Here is a 23,820-nt window from a genome sequence, read left to right as displayed (position 1 = left end):
TCCCAGGAAGGATCTTACCCCCGTTACCGTGGTCGGGGCAGGTAGCTCCTGTACCGCCTTCCTCCTCACCTCATCGATGGCCCTCTCCCCAGCACGCACGGTCAGCCCAAGGAATTTTACTTCCTGCTGGCCGATCTGTGCTTTCCTGGGATTAACCTTGAACCCAGCTTCCTTTAACAGACTCAGCAGTTCAGCCAGCAGTGGGCCATGCTCCTCCCCCTCGTTGGAGAACAAAAGCAGGTCGTCCATGTTAAATCTATGAATCTTAAGGTATGGTGTTCTTCAATAAATAGACGGAGACTGCAGATGAACAATCAACAGGTGTTTACTGGATGAGGGTATTCTAAAAACTAACAGTACAGGTCCCTACTCAGGGTTTATATACAGGTGTGGTCACTGCCGGTACTACAGTATACAGGAGCTGTAAAGGTAGTTCTCCTCTTAAAGGTACATACATTACAATTCCTCCCCTTTTAGATTAACAGTACCATAACATTCAATTAACAGTTAACACTTTTAACATGCACATTAACTGAAATAGTCCATTTATAGATTCAGTCTTTGGGGCGGCTTCCTGATCCTTTCTGGATAGCGCCTTTCCTGAGTGTCTTGCTCTTGGTGCGGAGGCGATTCTGGTCCCCTGTCGTCGGTTAGTTCATCAGCTTCCGATGCTACTGTTTCTGGGGTAGATGCTACCGGTATGTCGGGTTCATCACCAGGTACGCGAGGGTTGACTCGTTCCTGTGACGCTAGGATCTGGTCGACATAGCGTCTCACAATGTTCTCCCCGACATCCACTGTGTACATTAGTGGCCCCTGCCGTGTGCATATCGTTCCTGGTTGCCATTTCTCTGTTCGGTAGTCGCGGGCCAAGACTGGTTGTCCTACATTGAAGCTCCTTGTCGGCTTCTCATTGATGTGCTGGAATTGCTTATTCTCAACATTTCTTCGTACATTTGGTCTGAGCAAATCCAGACGAGATCTCAACCTTCGGTTAAAGAGCATCATGGCCGGGGTCTGGTTGGTAACTGCATGTGTCGCATTTCTGTAGGCTAACAGGAAATTGTCCACCTTATGCTGCAGTGGAATGTCGTCATCGCACATGGCCCTTACTGCCTTTTTAAAGGTTTGTACGAACCTCTCAGCCAATCCATTTGTTGCTGGATGATACGGGGCGGATGTGTAATGCCTTACCCCATTCCTTCTCATAAATTTCCAAAACTCGTCGGACACAAACTGTGGTCCGTTATCAGAGCAAATTTGTTCTGGCATGCCGTTCCGGACCAAATATGGTCTGTAGGACTGCAATCGTTTTCTCCGTAGTGGTGGAGGACATTTTGAACACCTCAGGCCATTTCGAGTGTGCATCCACTTGTAAGAACGGGATATGACGCTCGACTCGTCGATCGACAGTTCCGACGGGCCACAGCGAAAAATCGCATAGACCTCCTCAGAAGACAAACACGGGACACAACCAACAGAGTACCCTTCGTCGTCCAGTACTTCCCCGGAGCGGAGAAACTACGCCATGTTCTTCGCAGCCTTCAACATGTCATTGATGACGACGAACACCTCGCTAAGGCCATCCCCACGCCTCCACTACTCGCTTTCAAACAGCCGCCTAACCTCAAACAGACCATCGTTTGCAGCAAATTACCCAGCTTTCAGGAGAACAGCGACCACGACACCACACAACCCTGCCACAGCAACCTCTGCAAGACATGCCAGATCATCAACACAGATACCATCATCACACATGAGGACACCACCCACCAGGTACATGGTACATACTCATGTGACTCAGCCAACGTTGTCTACCTCATACGTTGCAGGAAAGGATGCCCCGGAGCATGGTACATCGGCGAGACCATGCAGACACTGCGACAACGGATGAACGGACACCGCGCAACAATCACCAGGCAGGAGTGTTCCCTCCCAGTCGGGGAACACTTCAGCAGTCAAGGACATTCAGCCTCCGATATTCGGGTAAGCATTCTCCAAGGCAGCCTTCGAGACACATGACAACGCAAAATCGTCGAGCAGAAACTGATAGCCAAGTTCCGCACCCATGAGGACGGCCTCAACCGAGATCTTGGGTTCATGTCACGCTACATGTAACCCCACCTGACGCAGGGTCATCCAGACTCGAGTCGACATTGGCTTGTTCTCTCGACGCAGATGCGGCCGGACCTGCTGTGATTTCCAGCCAAAAAAAATGTTTTTTGTCTTTTTTTGTTTTTCATACAGACCCCAGCATCTGCAATATTTGACCCCTTGTGACCCCACCTCATTGTTCTTTGATGTAATGTTTCCCTGACTGACCTGTTTGGACACCATTCACACCTTTGACTGCTGTGATTGTCTCTCTGCCGAGGTGTGATAAATGGCAGTTGGAAAGGTTACCTGTAAACATCTGACATGATTCTCTGACTATATAAGCTGTGTCTTTATGCATTTCTCCACTTCACCTGAAGAAGGAGCAGCGCTCCGAAAGCTTGTGATTTCAAATAAAGCTGTTGGACTATAACCTGGTGTTGTGTGACTTCTTACATTTGTCCACCCCAGTCCAACTCCGGCATCTCCACACCATGACTGCTATTAAGAACACTGAGTCCATGAATGGACCAGCAAAATCAATATGCACCCGTTGCCATGGAGAGGAGGGCCACTCCCATGGGTGTAGAGGGGCATGTGGTGGTGCATTTTGGACCTTCTGGCATCCTGAGCAGCTCTTTGTTAGGTCCTCGATTTGTTGTTCGATCCCTGGCCACCACACATAAGCCCTAGCAAGGCTTTTCATTTTCACCCCTCCCAGATGGCCTTCGTGAAGCTCATTGAGCACTCTCTCCCTTAACTTGGGTGGAATTATCACTCGGGATCCACACATCAATGTCCCCTGGCATACTGACAGCTGTTCTCTTCTGGATGAGAATGCTGGCAACAGTGAGTCGCCATGTGTTGGCCATCCCTTCACCGTCAAATCATATACCCGAGACAGTGTCGGATCATTTTGGGTCTCCTTCTCTATATCCGCGTTAGTTACTGGCAATCGTTCAATTATTGACGAATAAAATATTTCGACAGGGTCCACTGCTGGTACTTCCTCTGCAGTAGGCAGTGGCAGACGTGATAGCCCATCAGCGTTTCCATGCTGTTTCGTGCCCTTATACTCTATTTCATATTGGTTCACCCCTAGAAAAAGGGACCATCTTTGTAACCGTTGCGCAGTCATCACCGGAACGCCCTTCTTTGGATTAAAGATGGAGACAAGTGGTTAGTGGTCAGTCAGCAAGGTGAACTTCTGCCCGTGCAGATAGTGGTTGAACTTTTTCACTCCCCATGCTAGGCTGAGGGCCTCCCTGTCAATCTGGGTGTAGTTGCGCTCGGCTGAGGTTAGTGACCGAGACGCAAAGGCTACTGGCCTCTCCAACCCGTCCGGGAATTTGTGCGACAGCACCGCTCCAATATCATAGGGTGATGCTTCACACGCCAACCGAATTGGTAGTGCTGGGTTGAAATGAGCCAACACCTCTTTTGATGTGATCAATTCTTTGCACTTCTGGAAAGCTCGTTTACATTCGTCATTCCACTTCCATGGTACCCCCGTTTGCAGTAGGGTGTTCAGTGGGTGTAATACTGTAGACAAATTTGGTAAGAACTTATGGTAGTAGTTCACCAGCCCAAGGAACGACCTCAGTTGTGACACATTTTCCGGTGCTGGAGCCTTGACTACTGCCTCAATCTTTTCAGGGGACTTATGTAACCCCTCTTCATCAATAACGTGGCCAAAATACGAGATTTGCTTCTGGAAAAACTCGCATTTTTGGCGATTAGCTCGTAGCCCATATTCCTTCAATCTAGTGAGCACCTGCTCCAGGTTGGCGAGGTGACCACTGTCATTTTCGCCCGTGACCAGGATGTCGTCCAAATAACACTGGGTCCCTGGAATCCCTTGCAGGACTTGATCCATTGCCCTTTGCCAAATAGCCGGAGCTGATGCTACCCCGAACACCAGCCGGTTGTGGTAGAGACCTTTGTGAGTGTTGATCGTGAGGTATTGTTTCGAGGCTTCTTCTACCTCCATTTGCAGGTACGCCTGGGCCAGATCAATCTTAGTGAAGCGTTTTCCTCCAGATAGCGAGGCGAAAATATCTTCAATCCGCGGAAGTGGATATTGTACCGTGTGAAGGACTGGGTTCACTATCACCTTAAAGTCCACACAGATGTGAACCTTCTTTGGTTCCCCAGGCGTATTACTCAACGACCTCTTCATTACAGGAACGATGGGTGTAGCCCACTCGCTCCAGTCCACTTTGGACAGTACTCCTGAACGTTGCAAACCTTCCAGCTCTGCTTCGACGGCTGGGCGGATCGCATAAGGCACCGGTCTGGCCTTAAAAGCTTTGGGCTTGCATTTTCCTCGATTTTGATCGTCGCTGTTATGCCTTTTAGTGTTCCGAGTCCCTCCTGGAACACTTCTTGTGCGTCAGTTAGCATTTTTGACAGTCGTCCAGGTGTGACGTCGTCATCCTTTTTGGCCTCTACCGTCAGTGCCTGTATGGAATGCCAATCTAACTGTATCTTCCGGATCCATTCACGTCCTAGTAGTGGTGGTCCTCCATCTGGCAATACATATAGGTCCATTTTTGGTGTTTCCTTGCTGTTGTATGTCACGATCACCCTTATTTTTCCTTTGGGGTAGACTTCTTGCCCCGTGTACGTCTTCAAGACAATCTCTGTATCTCTCAAGGGTATATGTGAAAATAGCCGCTTGTAGTCCCTTCGGTTTATAACTGTTAGGGCTGATCCTGTGTCCAATTCCATTTTCACTTGGACTCCGTCTATCTTGAGCGTGACCCAGATAGTTTGGTGATCCTCCATTTTGATTACATTATGTAGTTTCAGACAACCCAGCTCCTTGCTTCCGGAGTCTGTATCACTTTTCTGTTCGTCTGAACTACTCTCCATCACCTTATGTACCTTTTTGTACTTCTCCTGTGGAGATTTCTTGCTGCTAGTTTTCTTTCCCGACCTGCAGACTCTTGCTATGTGTCCTGCTTTTCCACACTGTCTGCACACTCGGTCCTTGAACCAACAATCCTTCTGGTCGTGTGTTGTTCTGCCGCAGCGATAACACTTCACTGCTCCGTATGACATTTCATTGGTGCCTTATTCTTGCGGTCTCCATTGTATCTCTGCAGCGCCCCGTGCAGCTGCTTCGTGTGATACTGCCATGCTGAAAGCCTTATCCAGCGTAAGATCCTTTTCTGATAGAAGCCGTTTCTGGGTTCCTTCACTTTGAAGCCCACACACAAACTTGTCCCTTAACGTATCTGCTAGTCCCGCTCCAAACTGGCAGTGTTTCGATAGCTTGCGCAGTTCCGTTAAATACGCGGCATTACTTTTATTGGATCCGTGATTCTTAGTGTATGATGTTTTCCAATAACTACACGGAGACTGTAACTTAACAATCAACAGGTGTTTACTGGAGTAGGGTAGTCTCAAGACTGGCAGTACAGAGGCATGCTCAAGGCTTATAGACAGGTGTGGTCACTGCCGGTACTACAGTATACAGGAGCTGTAAAAGTAGTTCTCTCTTAAAGGTACATACACTACAATTCCTCCCCTTTTAGATTAGCAGTACCCATAATATTCAAATAACAATTAACACTTTAACATGCACATTAAACAGAAATAGTCCATTTATAGATTCAGTCTTTGGGGCAGCTTCCTGATCCTTTCTGGATAGTGCCTTTCCTGAGGTTCTTGTTCTTGGTGCGGAGGCGATTCTGGCCCCCTTTCGTCGGTTAGTTCATCAGTTTCCACTGCTACTGTTTCTGAGGTAGATGCTACCGGTATGTCGGGTTCATCCCCAGGTACGCGAGACATGGGGTTGACTCGGTCCTGTGACGCTAAGATCTGGTCGACGTGGCGTCTCACAATGTTCTCCCCGACATCCACTGTGTACATTAATGGCCCCTGCCATGTGCATATCGTTCCGGGTTGCCATTTCTCTGTGCGGTAGTCACGGGCCAAGACTGGTTGTCCTACATTGAAGCTCCTTGTCGGCTTCTCATTGATGTGCTGGAATTGTTTATCCTCAACATTTCTTCGCACATTTGGTCTGAGCAAATCCAGACGAGATCTCAACCTTCGGTTAAAGAACATCATGGCCGGGGTCTGGTTGGTAACTGCATGTGTCGCATTTCTGTAGGCTAACAGGAAATTGTCCACCTTATGCTGTAGTGGAATTTCATCATCGCACATGGCCTTTATCGCCTTTTTAAAGGTTTGTACGAACCTCTCAGCCAATCCATTTGTGGCTAGATGATACGGGGCGGATGTGTAATGCCTTACCCCATTCATTCTCATAAATTTCCGAAACTCTTCGGACACAAACTGTGGTCCATTATCAGGGCAAATCTGCTCTGGCAAGCCGTTCCTGGCAAATATGGTCCGTAGGACTGCAATCGTTTTCTCTGCAGTGGTTGAGGACATTTTGATCACCTCAGGCCATTTCGAGTGAGCATCCACTGCTATTAAGAACATTGAGTCCTTAAATGGACCAGCAAAATCAATATGCACCCGTTGCCATTGAGATGAGGGCCACTCCCATGGGTGTAGAGGGGCATGTGGTGGTGCATTTTGGACCTTCTGGCATCCTGAGCAGCTCTTGGTTAGGTCCTCGATTTGTTGATCGATTCCCGGCCACCACACATAAGCCCTAGCACGGCTTTTCATTTTCACCCCTCCCAGATGACCTTCGTGAAGCTCATTGAGCACTCTCTCCCTTAACTTGGGTGGAATTACCACTTGGGATCCACACATCACTGTCCCCTTGCATACTGACAGCTGTTCTCTTCTGGATGAGAATGCTGGCAACAGTGAGTCGCCATGTGTTGGCCATCCCTTCACCGTCAAATCATATACCCGAGACAGTGTCGGATCATTTTGGGTCTCCTTCTCTATATCCGCGTTAGTTACTGGCAATCGTTCAATTATTGACGAATAAAATATCTCGATCGGGTCCACTGCTGGTGCTTCCTCCACAGTAGGCAGTGGCAGGCGTGATAGCCCATCAGCGTTTCCATGCTGTTTTGTGCCTTTATATTCTATTTCATATTGGTTCGCCCCTAGAAAAAGGGACCATCTTTGTAACCGTTGTGCAGTCATCACCGGAACGCCCTTCTTTGGATTAAAGATGGAGACAAGTGGTTAGTGGTCAGTCAGCAAGGTGAACTTCTGCCCATGCAGATAGTGGTTGAATTTTTTTACTCCCCATACTAGGCTGAGGGCCTCCCTGTCAATCTGGGCGTAGTTGCGCTCGGCTGAGGTTAGTGACCGAGACGCAAAGGCTACTGGCCTCTCCAACCCGTCTGGAAATTTGTGTGACAGCACCGCTCCAATACCATAGGGTGATGCATCACATGCTAACCGAATTGGTAGTGCTGCGTTGAAATGGGCCAACACCTCTTTTGATGTGATCAATTCTTTGCACTTCTGGAAAGCTCGTTAACATTCGTCATTCCACTTCCATGGTACCCCCGTTTGCAGCAGGGTGCTGAGTCGGTGTAATACTGTAGACAAATTTGGTAAGAACTTATGGTAGTAGTTCACCAGCCCGAGGAACGACCTCAGTTGTGACACATTTTCCGGTGCTGGAGCCTTGACCACTGCCTCAATCTTTTCAGGGGACTTATGTAACCCCTCTTCATCAATAACGTGGCCACAATACGAGATCTGCTTCTGGAAAAACTCGCACTTGTGGCGATTAGCTCGTAGCCCATATTCCTTTAATCTAGTAAGCACCTTCTCCAGGCTGGCGAGGTGATCACTGTCATTTTCGCCCGTGACCAGGATGTCGTCCAAATAACACTGGCTCCCTGGAATCCCTTGCAGGACTTGATCCATCGCCATTTGCCAAATAGCCGGAGCCGATGCTACCCCGAACACCAGCCAGTTGTATTGGTAGAGACCTTTATGAGTGTTGATCGTGAGGTATTGTTTCGAGGCTTCTTCTACCTCCATTTGCAAGTATGCCTGGGCTAGATCAATTTTGGTGAAGCATTTACCTCCAGATAGCGAGGCGAAAATATCCTCAATCCGTGGAAGCGGATATTGTACCGTGTGAAGGACTGGGTTCACTGTCACCTTAAAATCCCCACAGATGCGGATCTTCTTTGGTTCCCCAGGCATATTACTTAATGACCTCTTCATTACAGGAACGATGGGTGTAGCCCACTCGCTCCAGTCCACTTTGGACAGTACTCCTGAATGTTCCAACCCTTCCAGCTCTGCTTCGACGGCTGGTCGGATCGCATAAGGCACTGGTCTGGCCTTAAGAAACTTTAGGCTTAACATTTTCCTCTATTTTAATCGTTGCTGTTATGCCTTTTAGTGTTCCGAGTCCCTCCTGGAACACTTCTTGTGCGTCAGTTAGCATTTTTGACAGTCGTCCAGGTGTGACGTCGTCATCCTTTTTGGCCTCTACCGTCAGTGCCTGTATGGAATGCCAATCTAATTGTATCTTCCGGATCCATTCACGTCCTAGCAGTGGTGGTCCTCCATCTGGCAATACATATAGGTCCATTTTAGGTATTTCCTGGCCTTTGTATATCACTTTCACCCTTATTTTTCCTTTGGGGTAGACTTTTTGCCCCGTTAACGTCTTCAAGACAATCTCTGTAGCTTTCAAGGGTATGTGTGAAAATAGCCGCTTGTAGTCCCTTTGGTTTATGACTGTTAGGGCTGATCCTGTGTCCAATTCCATTTTCACTTGGACTCCGTCTATCTTGAGTGTGACCCAGATAGTCTGGTGATCCTCCATTTTGTTTACCTTATGTAGTTTCAGACAACACAGCTCCTTGCTTCCGGAGTCTGTATCACTTTTCTGTTCGTCTGAACTACTGTCCATCACCTTATGTACCTTTTTGTACTTCTCCTGTGGAGATTTCTTGCTGTTGGTTTTCTTCCCTGACCTGCAGACTCTTGCTATGTGTCCTGCTTTTCCACACTGTCTGCACACTCGGTCCTTGAACCAACAATCCTTCTGGTCGTGTGTTGTTCTGCCGCAGCGATAACACTTCCTTGCTCCATATGACATTTCATTGGTGCCATATTCTTGTGGTCTCCGTTGTATCTCTGCAGTGCCCCTTGCGGCTGCTTCGTGTGATACTGCCATGCTGAAAGCCTTGTCCAGCATAAGATCCTTTTCTGATAGAAGCCGTTTCTGGGTTCCTTCACTTTGAAGCCCACATACAAACTTGTCCCTTAACGTATCTGCTAGTCCCACTCCAAACCGGTAGTGTTTCGATAGCTTGCACAGTTCCGTTAAGTACTCAGCATTACTTTCGTCTTTATGCTGGTTCCTTTTGTGGAACTTAAATCTTTCTGCTATCAACAGCGGTGTGAGGTTTAAGTGGTCCTGTAGGATTTCTACTATGCTTTCGAAATTCTTATCCACGGGCTTCTCTGGGTTTATTAGGTTTCGCAGTAAGCCATAAGTTTTTGCACCCATGGAATTAAACAAAACCAGTGCTTTCCTAGCATCTGGCACTTTATTCGCCCTGCAGTACACCTCAATGCGTTCCACGTATGTCGCCCAATCTTCGACTTCATTGTCGAACGTAGAGATACTGCCACTCTTCGGCATCCCTGGGTGTGATTTAACTGTCAAAAATGGCATCTCCCGCGCTCTCCCTTCTTCTCCGCTGGCACAAAATGGCATCTCCCGCGCTTTCCTTTCTTCCCGCGCTCGCCCTTCTTCTCCGCTGCGGCTTCTAAAAATGGCGTCTCCCGCGCTCTCCCTTCTTCTCCATGGCTAAATGGCGCCTCCCGCGCTCTCCCTTCTTCTCCCCGTGGACACTGTTCAGCCCTTGAGCCCTGGCTGTGCTCTGTGCGTTTTCCTGTGCACCTTTCCCGTTTCCGCCGCTCGGTCCTGAACCCGGCTGCTGCTTTACCCTCTCTCTGTCTGTTTTGTTTTTCCTCGACGCCGCTCGGTTTTCAACCCCCGGCTGCGCCCTGTGCGCTTCACCCTCTCTCTACCTCGTCGACGCTGCTCGGCTTTTTCTCTGCCGTCGGTCGGCTCCAGCCGCCGCTGTCCGCGAAGGGTCTGCGCTGTACCTGTTGCCAGTCTGTTGCTGGATCATCGTGGCTGGGGAACCAAGCCCGGCTCTCAACAGCCTCCCCTGCGATGTTCACTCTCTGCCGGATGACTGGGCGGTTGCTCGTGGTCGACGCCCGTGCTTCTGGCCTCGACTTTCTTCCACCGCCCTCCCAGAGCGAATCCTTGAAGGGAAATGCAGAGTTGCAGGTAGGTTCGAATCGACCTCATCGCCACTGTTGGATCCGTGATTCTTAGAGTATGATGTTTTCCAATAACTACACGGAGGCTGTAACTTAACAATCAACAGGTGTTTACTGGAGTAGGGTAGTCTCAAGGCTGGCAGTAAAGAGACATGCTCAAGGCTTATATACAGGTGTGGTCACTGCCGGTACTACAGTATACAGGAGCTGTAAAAGTAGTTCTCTCTTAAAGGCACATACACTACAACTTTCGTCTTTATGCTGGTTCCTTTTGTGAAACTTAAATCTTTCTGCTATCAGCAGTGGTGTGGGGTATAAGTGGTCCTGTAGGATTGCCACTATGCTTTCAAAATCCTTATCCACTGGCTTCTCCGGGGTTACTAGGTTTCGCAGTAAGCCATACATTTTTGCACCCATGGAATTCAACAATACCAGTGCTTTCCTGGCATCTGGCACTTCATTTGCCTTGCAGTACACTTCAATGCGTTCCACATATGTCGCCCAATCTTCGACTTCATTGTCGAACGCTGTGACACTGCCACTCTTCGGCATCCCTGGGTGTGGTTAGACTGGCTAAAATGGCATCTCCCGCGCTCTCCCTTCTTCTCCGCTGGCTCAAAATGGCGTCTCCCGCACTTCCCTTTCTTCCCACGCTCGCCCTTCTTCTCCGCTGCGGCTTCAAAAATGGCGTCTCCCGCGCTCTCCCTTCTTCTCCGCTGCGGCTCAAATGGCGTCTCCCGCGCTTCCTTTCTTCCCCCGCGGACGCTGCTCAGCCCTTGAGCACTGGCTGCGCTCTGCGCGTTTTCCTGCGTGCCTCTCTCGTTGCCACCGCTCGGTCCTGAACCCCGGCTGTGCTTTACCCTCTCTCTCTTTTTGTTCTCCGTCGACGCCGCTCGGTCTTCAACCCCCGGCTGCGCCCTGTGCGCTTTACCCTCTCTCTTACCCCGTCGACGCTGCTCGGCCTTTTCTGTGCTGTCGGTCGGCTCCAGCCGCCGCTGTCCGGGAAGGGTCTGCACCGTACCTGTTACCAGCCTGTTGCACTGGGTCGTCGTGACTGGAGAACCAAGCCCAGCTCTCAACAGCCTCCCCTGCGATGCTCACTATCTGCTGGATGACTGGGCGGTTGCTCGTGGTTGACGCCCGTGCTTCTGGCCTCGACTTTCTTCCACTGTCCTCCAGGAGCGAATCCCTGGGAGGAAATGCAGAGTTGCAGGTAGGTTCGAATCTGTCTCGTCGCCACTGTTAAATCCGTGAATCTTAAGGTATGGTGTTCTTCAATAAATAGACGGAGACTGCAGATGAACAATCAACAGGTGTTTACTGGATGAGGGTATTCTAAAAACTAACAGTACAGATCCCTACTCAGGGTTTATATACAGGTGTGGTCACTGCCGGTACTACAGTATACAGGAGCTGTAAAAGTAGTTCTCCTCTTAAAGGTACATACACTACAGTCCACGTACTGCACAAGCTGCTGCGGTCTGCTGAACCTTTTTAAACAGTTGGCCATACATTGGTGGAAAATAGAAGGACTGTTATGAAACCCCTGGGGAAGGCAGGTCCATGTGTACTGCTGACCCTTGAAAGTGAATGTGAACTTATACTGGTCCTCCCTTTTGAGAGGAATAGGCCAGAATCCATTCGAAATGTCCAGCGCCGTTGTAGTGTATGTACTTTGCAGAAGGAACTATATTCTGCAGCCCCTGTATACTGCAGTACCAGTAGTGACCACCCCTGTATATAAGCCTGTGTAGTAACATTTGCATAGTAGTTCCAGGTTGCCTCCATTCAGTAAAGACCTGTTATAACCAACTCCTGCAGTCCGTGTCTCAATTATACACGGACATAATAGCCGTGAATGTTTTCGCGGATGCTGGGATACTCCCGGTTAGGTCGGCTACGGCTGAGACGGTGGGGGCACAGGCTGAGATGTTCTTGGTAAGAACCCGATAGTCCACAGTGGCTCTCCACGAATTGTCCGGTTTCCTAACCGGCCAAATCGGAGAGTTCACATGGGTCGCTATAGGTCACAACACACCCTGCTCAACCAGTGATCCCACTGCCATCTCTAAATCCGTCTCTGCCTCTCTGGGGAAGTTGTACTGTTTCTGTGGTCGGGCCATGGGATCTCCTTCTACTCTGACCTCCACCCATATTACCCTCCCACAGTCGTGCTTGTGTGTAGTGAATGCCGCGAAGTTGGCTCGCACATCCACTATGTACTTCGCCGGGGTACAAGTGACCAAAAGTTCAAGGTCATAACTACCCTTGGGCTTCATCGTACACACGGTTTCCTTGCCTTGCTTCCCTGGTATATCTACCACCTCCTTCTCCTTTCCCGTGCATACTGCCCCCCAAAGACAGTGATTCCAGAAATCCACCAATACCTTGTGGGCCAGTATGAAATCTGCCCCCAAAATGCCTATTCCCTCCCACTCCCACCACATCAGGACACATTTCCATTCCGTATGGAGTGTGCCCAGATTGATGGCTAGCAGGATGGAGAAAGACCCAGCCTGTTCGTTCCCGGTGAACCCTACTAAGTTATATGGAACCCCGCTCAATAGAGGTGATGTGGTCGGGTTATCCGCATAAACAATGGTGCTTGAAGCTCCAATGTCCAGCAGATAGGTCCCTTGCACCTTCCCCACCCCCATCTTCACGCACTGTCTCTTCCAAGCATCATAAGTTAGTGGGCACAGGTAAACGGGCTGAGAAGCCCCTAGTCATGGTCGGGATTGTTCGGGGCGGATGGGAGTACGCTGCCCGCTGCCACGTCCACCCTACCCTGCCCTGCCATAAAGACTGCGCGGAGAGCAGCCACTAATACCGTGAACGGATCAGTGCTGCTTCCTGTCACAGCTGCGGCTTTCTGCACTGGCACTGGAGGATCCTCTTTCCCGCTCCTTTTGTCAGAGACTGGGCAGTCTTTCCTCCAGTGCCCTTTACTCCCACACCTATAACAACCCTGCTTCTTCTCTGAGCTACCCCCTTCCTGGTGCCACTCTCTTCTAACGTTGCCTCCACTAGGCTTTAACTTGTGTACTCTGCCCTTTGGTTTGTCATCCTCACCCCTACCATTCTTAAAAGAGAGAGTTAACTGCCGGATCACACTTTCTTCTGTGGTCTGGGGATCCCTGGAATTGAACCATCCCTCTACTTTGGCCTTGATCCTGGGCAGGCTGTTCGCCACCAGGGTCCTCAGCCAATGAGCCCTAGGCTCCCCCTGCAGCTACGCCCGGTCGGGCACCCCCGCACAGGCACTCCAGTAGATGGGCCAAAGCCTGTCCGCGAAAGCCTGCGGTGCCTCCCCAGCTGACTGTAGTGTCCTTTCCACTCGGGAGAAGGGACTTCCATCATTGAGGCCCATAGCCTCTACGATGTCATCCCCTCTAAAGTACCCTGCCCCCTCTTGCTACCCACTGAGAGCGACTGGTACAACCTACTATCCAGGGAAAATAAAAGTAATTTGGCTGTCTCAGCTTCGTTACAATTATTGATCCCCCCCACCTGCTCCACATCCGTAAAATGGACAGATGGGTCCCCTGTGCTGGTCAGTTTGGTCAGGTTAGAGACCATTGCCTGCAGCTGGGGTGTCGTATACGGGACCAGGAAGTCACTCTGCAGTGCTCCTTGCTCTTGACCGTCTACGGGCGCACCATATTTCCGCTGCCGGACAGGGCACATGGGTCCTGGTCCCGACACTTCGGACAGTGTTCGAGCGTCCTCCTCTGCCTCACAGTCCTCCTTATCTCCCTCCTGCTCTTCCTCATCTACCCGGGCCACACCCGGAGCTACCAAGCAGACCATCCCTTTGGCCTTAGATAGAGCATCGGTCAAATTCCGGATCTGCTCCTGGCAAGGACCATGATTACCCATATCAAACCCTCCAGTGCTGGCGACTCTGTATGCCACCTGAATATCCTTCAACTGCTCTCCCAGCAACTTTACCTCACTCGTCAAGCGAGCGTTCTCCTCCCCAACCACCCTCTCGTTCCCCTTTGCCTCAGTTACCTGGCATTGCAAGAACTCCTTATGGTTACGGAAGGTTTCCTCCTGGCTTATTCTTCCCTACTTCTCATCCCTTAGCTCCGTGCATAATCTGCTCCCTACTACAGCCCTTGTGTCTGACTGTGCCTCGGAATCCCTGAGCTCTGCCTCTAACTTCGCAACCTGCTTATCTAGCAGTTGCACTTGTCTTTGTAGACAGACAAGCCATATCGCCTTTTCAATGCTGCGCCTATGCTCCTTGCCCTCCGTCCATTCTGCCGCTGCGTTCACCGGACGCTCAGCACGCAACAAGCCTAGCACCCACTTCTTAGCGACGTTAACCCTCTTAAACACGTATGAAGAAATCCTTTCCTCCATTTGGGATCTTTCGCCAGAAGCGCTGTCCATGACTGATTTACACACCTTTAACCTAGGTTCTGCCGCTGGTCGCCAAGAGATGTAAGCGGTTTTTGATCCTAGCCCAATTGCTAGATGGACGGTTCGAATCGTCCCCGCCTTACGAAAGTTCTATACCCGGGAATTATTATTCAGAGTGTAAATGAAATAAGTCACGGACAGGAATGCTTCGGTGAAAAATCAAACTTGTATTTATTTGGCCTAACATACACTGGCTAAAACATGCACTACTAAACGAAATCACTGTCTCTGTGGAGAATAAAATCCAAGTTACAAACAATATACATACAGTACAAAACTGGGGACTATAACAAGCAGTAATTCCCTTGTTGCTATGGTGGACTCTAATTCCACCCCTACCAACGAATTACCCAGTCACATAAACCCCTTCGCCTGGCTGAACCAAACGAAGCTCCCACCCTTGGAATAGCCCAAAAACTTCATTTCTGAGAAAACTGTGAGCCCTTAGAGCTCACGGGTTACTGGCTTGGGATACTCGAGACTGTGCTTACCCCCACACGTGATCGGTATCGATCGCTCCGCTCGGCGGCTTCTCTGGTACTTCTTGTTAGGTCGATCTTGTTGGAGCGGGAGCGAGAGAGAGAGAAAGAATGGTGGAAAAGAATAGGAGTCTGGCTACCCCTATCTTTCCCGCCAATCTTTAAAATCCTTTTGTTTCTAAGCACTCCAGTGCTTAATCAGAGATGGGTCGTCCTCGGACCCATGAGTATTCCGTGATTGGATTAATGGCCCTAAGTCTGGGACATATCTTTCGGTCTTTGTGTTGGGAAAAAAACTGGCTCCTCTTCGGCTGGCTGAGGCCTGTGGGTTCATTGTTCTGCTTCTCTTCTGAGATGGAGGTGAGAAGTGCTTTTGAATATTAGAGTGGCCTTTTAATAAGTTCAAGTTCAATGGCCCCCTTCCTTTTTCCAGGACTGTCGGGCGAACCCGTACATTCCGGATGACTGACAGTTCTTTTGTCACAGCCAACTGCCATGCGTTCTCTGGAGTTTTAACAAACCAGTCCCCCACGCATTTGCACAAGGGCGATCCCACCACAGGTAAAACACCCTCAGCCCATAAAGTCCACAAAATATTCTCAACTGAGTCCATTTTTCAAACAGAGACTTTGCGATCTCTTCAAAATACACGAAATTCAAGAGAATAGACTTTAAAATATTCACTTATAATCTTGAATCTCTCTTTTATCTCATTCTGGCGACTCCTTGGGGTTCAACTGGATACAATATTTATTGAGCTAGCAGAACTGATGTAATATAATAATAACTAGGAGCCGGAGTAGGCCATACGGCTCTCGAGCCTGCTCCACCATTCAATAAGTTCATGGCTGATCTTCGACCTCAACTTCACATTCCCGCACTATCCCCATATGCCTTGATTCTCTTAGTGCCCAAAAATCTATCAATCTCTGTCTTGAATATACTCAACAACTGAGCATCCACAGCCCTCTGGGGTAGAGAACTCCAAAGATTCACAACCCTCTGAGTGAAGAAATTTCTCCTCATCTCAGTCCGAAATGGCCGACCCCTTATTCTGAGACTGTGACCCCTGGTTCTGGACTCCCCAGCCAGGGGAAACAGCCTCTCAACATCTACCCTGTCAAGCCCTCTAAGAATGGGTTTGCCTCTCTTGGATGGGGTGGGGCTACTCGCTAACATAGAAACATAGAAGATAGGAGCAGGAGTAGGCCATTCGGCCCCTCGAGCCTGCTCCGCCATTCAATACGATCATGGCTGATCATCCAAACTCAGTACCCTGTCCCTGCTTTCTCCCCATATCCCTTGATCCCTTTAGCCTTAAGAAATATATCCAACTTCTTCTTGAATATATTTAATGAATTGGCCTCCACTGCCTTCTGTGGTAGAGAATTCCACAGGTTCACCACTCTCTGGGTGAAGAAATTCCTCCTTATCTCAGTCCTAAATGGCTTACCCCTTATCCTTAGACTATGACCCCTGGTTCTGGGCTCCCCGACCATCGGGAACATCCTTCCTGCATCTAGTCTGTCTAGTCCTGTTAGAATTTTATAAGTTTCAATGAGATCCCCTCTCATTCTTCTAAACTCCAGCGAGTACAAGCCCAATCGACCCAATCTCTCCTCATACGTCATTCCTGCCATCCCAGGTATCAGCCTGGTGAATCTTCGCTGCACTCCTTCCATGGCAAGAACATCTTTCCTCAGATAAGGCGACTAAAATTGCACACAATACTCAAGATGTGGTCTCACCAAGGCCCTGTACAACTGCAGCAAGACATCCTTGTTCCTAATAATGATCATGTCCAACGGGACATCAACATTCATTGTTGAAATATGGTTAAAAAGAGATTAAAGTAACTGAATTATCGATTTGATTTGTCCAGAAAAAATCAATACGTGATGCAATTCCTTCACATTCTTAATAGATTTCCACCATTAGGGGATGATATTTATTTTAATAAATATCTTCCTCACTTTAAAAAAAATCATATTGAATTATGCAGCCTTTAAATAGGGTTATGATTTATGGAGCATTTTGCTTACATCTGTTCTTTCTTTCCGACAGTCTGCTGACAAGACAATCCTTTATGCCGTAGCATCGATCCTGGTGAACTGCACAAACAGTTACGATGTAAAAGAAAAATTACCAGAGCTGGTTGAGTTGGCAAAGTTAGCGAAACAGCATGTACCTGAAGACCACCCAAAGGTAAAAGAAAAGAAAGACTTGTATTTCTATCGCACTTTTCATGATCAGGACGTCCCAAAGCGCTTTACAGCCAATTTTGAAGTGTAGTCACTGTTGTAATGGAGGAAACGCAGCAGCCTATTTGCACACAGCAAGCTCCCACAAACAGCAACAGATAATATTTCTCTTAGTGATGTTGGTTGATGGATAAACATTGGCCTGGACACCAGGGAGAACTCTTTGAAATAATGGCCATGGGATCTTTTACGTCCACCTGAGAGGGCAGATGGGGCCTCGGTTTAACGTCCCATCTGAAAGACGGCACCTCTGTCAGTGCAGCACTCCCTCAGTACTGGTGCTGGGACTTTCAGCCTAGATTATGGAGCTCAAGTCACTGGAGTGCGACTTGAACCCACGACCTTCTGACTCAGACCAGAGTGCTGCCCACTGAGCCCTGGTATATACAGCTAATCAGCTTTGATTCTACCTCCCCACACTCACACACACACTTTGTTTTTTTTTACACATAATGGGTTGAAAGTAAGAAGGAAATAAGAAAATGTGAGATCATTGTAAATGTAAACTGATCATCTCTGGTGCTTTTACAGGATAAAAAAGACTTTGTGCTGCAGCGTGTGAAGCGGTTGATCAAGGTTGGTATTGTCTCAGCCCTTGCTGTCATGCTGAAGGCAGACAGTGCTATTCTGACAGACCAGACCAAGGAGCTTATGGCTAGGTATGGTATACTTTCTCTATTTGGCCAAATTTTTAAAAGGAATCAGATACACAATTACACCTGAACAGGCCGATTAAGCCACAATTTAACCTGTCGAACGAAAGATGGCACCTCTGACAGTGCAGCACTCCCTCAGTACAGCACTGAAGCATCAGGTTAGATTATGTGCTCTAATACTGCAGTGAGGCATGAACCCACAACCTCCTGACACAGGGGCAAGAGTGCTGTCACTGAACCAGGCTGGCACACCAATACTATAAACCAATGTAGCACTACACCCAGGTACAACCACCATTTCTCATAGCTAGCTACCAGGGTCATTCTCTTAAAGAAGGACTTGCATTTATACAGCGCCTTTCATGACCTCAGGACATCCCAAAGTGCTTCAGAGATATTAGTTGAGGGATAAATATTGGCCAGGACACTGGGGCTCTTCTTCGAAATAGTGCCGTGGGATCTTTTACGTACACCTGAGAAGGCAGATGGGGCCTCGGTTTAATGTCTCATCCAAAAGACGGTATCTCTGACAGTGCAGAACTCAGTACATGAATGGTAGGACCCTAGGAAGGACAGAGGATCAGAGGGACCTTGGTGTGCATGTACATAGATCCCTGAACGCAGCAGGACAGGTAGATAAGGTGGTTAAAAAGGCATATGGGATACTTGCCTTCATTAACCGAGACATAGAATATAAGAGCAGGGAGGTTATGACGGAGCTGTACAAAATGCAAGTTAGGCCACAGCTGGAATACTGTGTGCAGTTCTGGTCGCCACACTATAGGAAGGATGTGATTGCATTAGAGAGGGTGCAGAGGAGATTCACCAGGATGTTACCTGGGCTGGAGCGCTTCAGCTATGAAGAGAAACTGGACGGGCTGGGGTTGTTTTCCTTAGAGCAGAGAAGGCTGAGGGGGGACCTGATTGAGGTGTACAAAATTATGAGGGGCATAGATAGGGTAGATAGAAAGGAACTTTTCCCCTTAGTAGAGGGGTCAATAACCAGGGGCCATAGTTTCAAGGTAAGGGGCAGGAGGTTTAGAGGGGATTTGAGGAAAAATCTTTTCACCCAGAGGGTGGTTGGAATCTGGAACTCATTGCCTGAAAGGGTGGTAGAGGCAGGAACCCTCACAACTTTCAAGAAGCATTTAGATGAGCACTTGAAATGCCATAGCATACAAGGCTATGGACCAAGTGCTGGAAAATGGGATTAGAATAGACAGGGCTTGATGGCCAGCGCGGACACGATGGGCCGAAGGGCCTCTTTCTGTGCTGTATAACTCTATGACTCTATGAGTGCCGGCCTGGATTTTGTGCTCCAGTCCCTGGCATTGAAGTCCCACTCCAGAGACTTGAACTCACAACCTTCTGACTCAGAGGTGTGAGTGCTACCCACTAAGCCATGGGTGACATCTTAAAGACACACTACCTATCACACTGTATCTTGTGTACTGTGCATCATCAAAGCACTGCATGATATTATAGTGTAACTGAATACCATTTTCAGTTAAAAAATAACGCAATGTTATACTTTTTTCTAAACCGCTTCTAAATCTATTTCTTTCTGGTTCTTTAGGGTGTTCCTTGCTTTGGTTGAGGATGTTAGAGATCGTGGCAAAATTGTGGCACAAGGCGGTGGAAAGGTATTTACATAGAATTACATAAAGGATGTTTCCCCTGGCTGGGGAGTCTAGAACTAGGGGTCACAGTCTCAGAATAAGAGGTCGGCCATTTAGGACTGGGATGAGGAGAAATTTCTTCACTCAGAGGGTGGTGAATCTTTGGAATTCTCTACCCCAGAGGGCTGTGGAGGCTCAGTCATTGAGTATATTCAAGACAGAGATCGATAGATTTTTGGATACTAAGGGAATCAAGGGATATGGGGATTTGGCGGGAAGGTGGAGTTGAGGTTGAAGATCAGCCATGATCTTATTGAATGGCGGAGCAGGCTCGAAGGGCTGAATGGCTTGTTCCTGCTCCTATTTCTTATGTTCTTATGTTCTTATACCTCGTTCTCTCATTTGTTCACTCTCTTATTCAGACTTTATTGCCTCTCGCCCTACACGGCACTGACATTGGCAAAGTTAAGGCATCCCATGCTCTTGCTAAGATTGCTGCCGTCTCTGACCCAGAAATAGGCTTCCCTGGCGAAAGGGTAAGTGAAATTCTACTTTACAGTAACTGAGCGAAGCAGATGTGAGTGATTCATGGGAAATGGTCAGGGACGAGTGCACTAGCCTTGATTCAAATTTCTTGATGAACTTAGAGAGGACTCGCTTTAAAGGAATTCTGGTTACTTTCCAAACAAATTGGACAAGCCTGTATGGATTTGACCTTCGATCCCAGAACTATGCAGTTGATTCAGTCACTTCATAATTTTGAGTAACATATGAGCTTTGTAATTATTGTTATAGGATGTTTTACTACGTTAAAGGCGCTATATAAATGCTAGTTGTTCTTCTCGCTTCTCAGTCAGATAACTGACTGCATGGAAAATAAAGTCAATAATACATGAAGGGGAATAATCCCATAATGATTTTGATTAGAGGCGTGCTGTGGTTCAGATAGATCACCCGAAGGGAATTTTACACAACCTTGATTGCTCTTCTCATTTTCCCACAAACCGCAGTGATTATTTAGATCACCGCATGGCATTGAGATAAGCAGAGTCCTGCAAGATTGTTTGTTTTTGCCTGTGTCATCAGCAGACAGTTCCTAACATAATTCAAAATACAGTTCATTCTTCTGAAAAAAATGAACTTTGAATATGAGTAAATAGTGCTGGGAATACACAGCAGGGTAGGGTGCCTCTGCTCGAGAAAGAGATTAACATTTCAGCTGTGACCCTTTATCAGAACCCTAATGAAGAATATTTAACAATCATTATTTGGAATTGACCTTTCCATTATTAATAATGATACAAGATTTTTAAATGGTAATAACACTTTTCATAGATCATTCAGTTTTAAGATGAATAATCTGGAGAATACAGCACGTTTGCACTCTTCACCTTGAAGAACTAATAGAGGAATTTGGGTAGGAATGAGATAAAGGAATGCACTGACTTGAACCTAAATAATGAGGTGATAGGATGGACTGAGTGACCACTCCCCATTCTTACATTCTGCTGTCTTATAGTAAATGATGTATAAAAACATTCGAAATAAGTTTTTTGAAAAGAAAAATTAATTAACAAGAAACTGAGGCATCCTGAAGATCTTGAGCGAAGTCAGCCAGTTGTTGACATTACTTTTGTCCTTACAAATGTTTATGAAATATAACTGCAGAAAATGTGATTTTTCTTCCAGCCATATTAACCCCTTAACTTTTGACAAAAGGAAGGCAAATGGTATGTTAGCCTTTATTGCAAGAGGGTTGGAGTGCAAGAGTAAGGAAGTCTTGCTGCAATTGTACAGGGTTTTGGTGAGACCACACCTGGAATACTGTGTACAGTTTTTGTCTCCTTAGCTAAGGAAGGATTTACTTGCAATGAAGGTTCACGAGATTGATTCCTGGGATGAGAGGGTGGTCCTATGAGGAGAGATTGAGTAGAATGGGCCTATACTCTCCGGAGGTTAGAAGAATGAGAGGTGATCTCATTGAAACGTATAAAATTCTTAGAGGGCTTGAGAGGGTAGATGCTGAGAAGTTGTTTCCTCTGGTTGGAGAGTCTAGAACTAGGGGTCACAGTCTGAGGATAAGGGGTCGGACATTTAGGACTGAGATGAGGAGAAATTTCTTCACTTTAAATCTTTTTTACTTATCTTGTTTCATCTTACTGGCAACCCACTGTACGTTCATTGGCTGCAAACTGGCTCTATGGGTCTGGTTATTAGTCAGTTGAAAGCCCGAATGTTGGCTTTCATTGCTAGGGGGATAGAATATAAAAATAGGGAGGTATTGCTTCAGTTGTACAAGGTATTGGTGAGACCGCACCTGGAATACTGTGTACAGTTTTGGTGTCCATACTTAAGAAAGGACATACTTGCTCTCGAGTCAGTACAAAGAAGGTTCACTCGGTTAATCCCGGGGATGAGGGGATGGACATATGAGGAGAGGTTGAGTAGATTGGGACTCTACTCATTGGAGTTCAGAAGAATGAGAGGCGATCTTATTGAAACATATAAGATTGTGAAGGGGTTGGATCGGGTGGATGCGGGGAGGATGTTCCCGATGATGGGTGAAACTAGAACTAGGGGGCATAGTCTTAGAATAAGGGGCTGCTCTTTCAAAACTGAGATGAGGAGGAACTACTTCACTTAGAGGGTGGTAGGTCCATGGAATATGCTGCCCCAAAAAGCTGTAGAAGCTACATAATTACATAAATTTAAAATAGAAATAGACAGTTTCCTAGAAGCAAAGGGAATTAAGGGTTACGGGGAGCGGGCAGGAATTTGGACATGAGTCTAGGTTCGGATCGGTCATGGCCCTGTGGGTGGCGGAGCGGGCCCAGGGGCCGTGTAGCCTGATCCTGCTCCTATTTTGTGTGTCTAATTCTGTTAGATTCAGGAGATGGTTCTGTGATAGTGGATTGGTGGTTAGGATCAGATCAGCCATGATCTTATTGAATGGCGGAGCAGGCTCGAGGGGCCGATTGGCCTACTCCTACTCCTATTTCTTATGTTCTTATGTTCTTAAAGATGCAACTAAGTTGATCTTAAAGAATTTTTTTTACACGTTATGTGCCTGGCAAAGGCTCTGTGGAAAAATATTCTCATTGGTATTCTCCAGAACCTGGTAGTGCCAGAAATTATTTGGGCTTAATAGAAGTATTTTTAAACTGAACAAAATTAGAAAAGAATACAAGCTTTAACATGTGTCCTTTTGAAAGTCTTTTGTCACAATATGTTCCCAGCTTGATGCTAGTTTTTAACAAATTAATCCTCTGCTTTCTTCAACTTCCCCGGCACAGAGGGGCTCCTTTCTGAGATGATCACAATTAACACAAAAGGATTAATTTGCCACCAAGGCTCGGGGCACATTTAATCAGCTGTGTAACTCTGAGAAGATTAGTTTCCACATTCAAATAAAATCAGGGATGAGTTGAAGTAAGTTCAATGTCCCAGTGTGTCATTCTGGAAAGTAGCCTGCACAAATATTAGTTGGGGCAAAAATATAGGGGACTTCAGGAGAGAAACTAGGCCAACATGTAATCAATTTAATACATGCAGCATCCACCACGTGCACCATCCCTGCCTATCCCAGGCAGCTGCTTATATCTGATAAATGGCGCTGACCATTTTCCATTACCATAGGCGTCAATTACAAAGGCAACGCTTAAACCGTATTAAGCGGTCCGGCTATTTCGGGCAGCTCAAGCAGCTATTTGCATCTGGTTAAAGTGCCACTGCAACAGCACAGGTGAATCTGAGCAGACTGCTATCTCTCTCTCTCTCTCTCTCGCTCTCCTGTTTCGATCATTACTATGGCATTTAGACAGAGCAGGAAGTGCTGAGATGGAGGATGAAGTTCTCTCCGTACAGACAGTGTTGGCTTGATCTAAAATACACATATTCTGAAATAGCAGTCTTTAACCATTTGATTCTCTTAAAATAAACAAATCAGTAACTCTGAGTCTGCATAGAAAGATACTGTCCTTAGGCCCCGCTATAGTAACCTGGCAATGTTATACTGACCATCATGAATAGTGGGCAAATCACGCTTGCACGAACCTGGCCACTACAAAGGGTG

General features: G+C 47.5%; 1 protein-coding gene across 3 annotated transcripts in view; it reads left to right on the top strand.

Annotated features, from left to right (window-relative positions):
- Positions 1-23,820, top strand: part of unc45b (unc-45 myosin chaperone B) — a 118,136-nt gene that overhangs the window by 83,024 nt on the left and 11,292 nt on the right. For all 3 annotated transcript variants that reach the window (XM_085992117.1, XM_085992112.1, XM_085992122.1), the window contains exons 13-16: positions 17,277-17,417; positions 18,005-18,132; positions 19,706-19,772; positions 20,171-20,284. In XM_085992117.1, the coding sequence (XP_085848243.1) occupies positions 17,277-17,417; positions 18,005-18,132; positions 19,706-19,772; positions 20,171-20,284 (450 nt within the window). The remainder of the gene's footprint in view (positions 1-17,276; positions 17,418-18,004; positions 18,133-19,705; positions 19,773-20,170; positions 20,285-23,820) is intronic.

This window comes from Somniosus microcephalus, chromosome 1 (genome assembly GCF_052327205.1).
Source record: "Somniosus microcephalus isolate GS21.2 chromosome 1, FLI_Smic_1.0, whole genome shotgun sequence".
Classification (NCBI taxonomy): Eukaryota; Metazoa; Chordata; class Chondrichthyes; order Squaliformes; family Somniosidae; genus Somniosus; species Somniosus microcephalus.
Note: the sequence above shows the minus strand (reverse complement) of the source record. Positions and strands in the feature narration are given on the sequence as shown.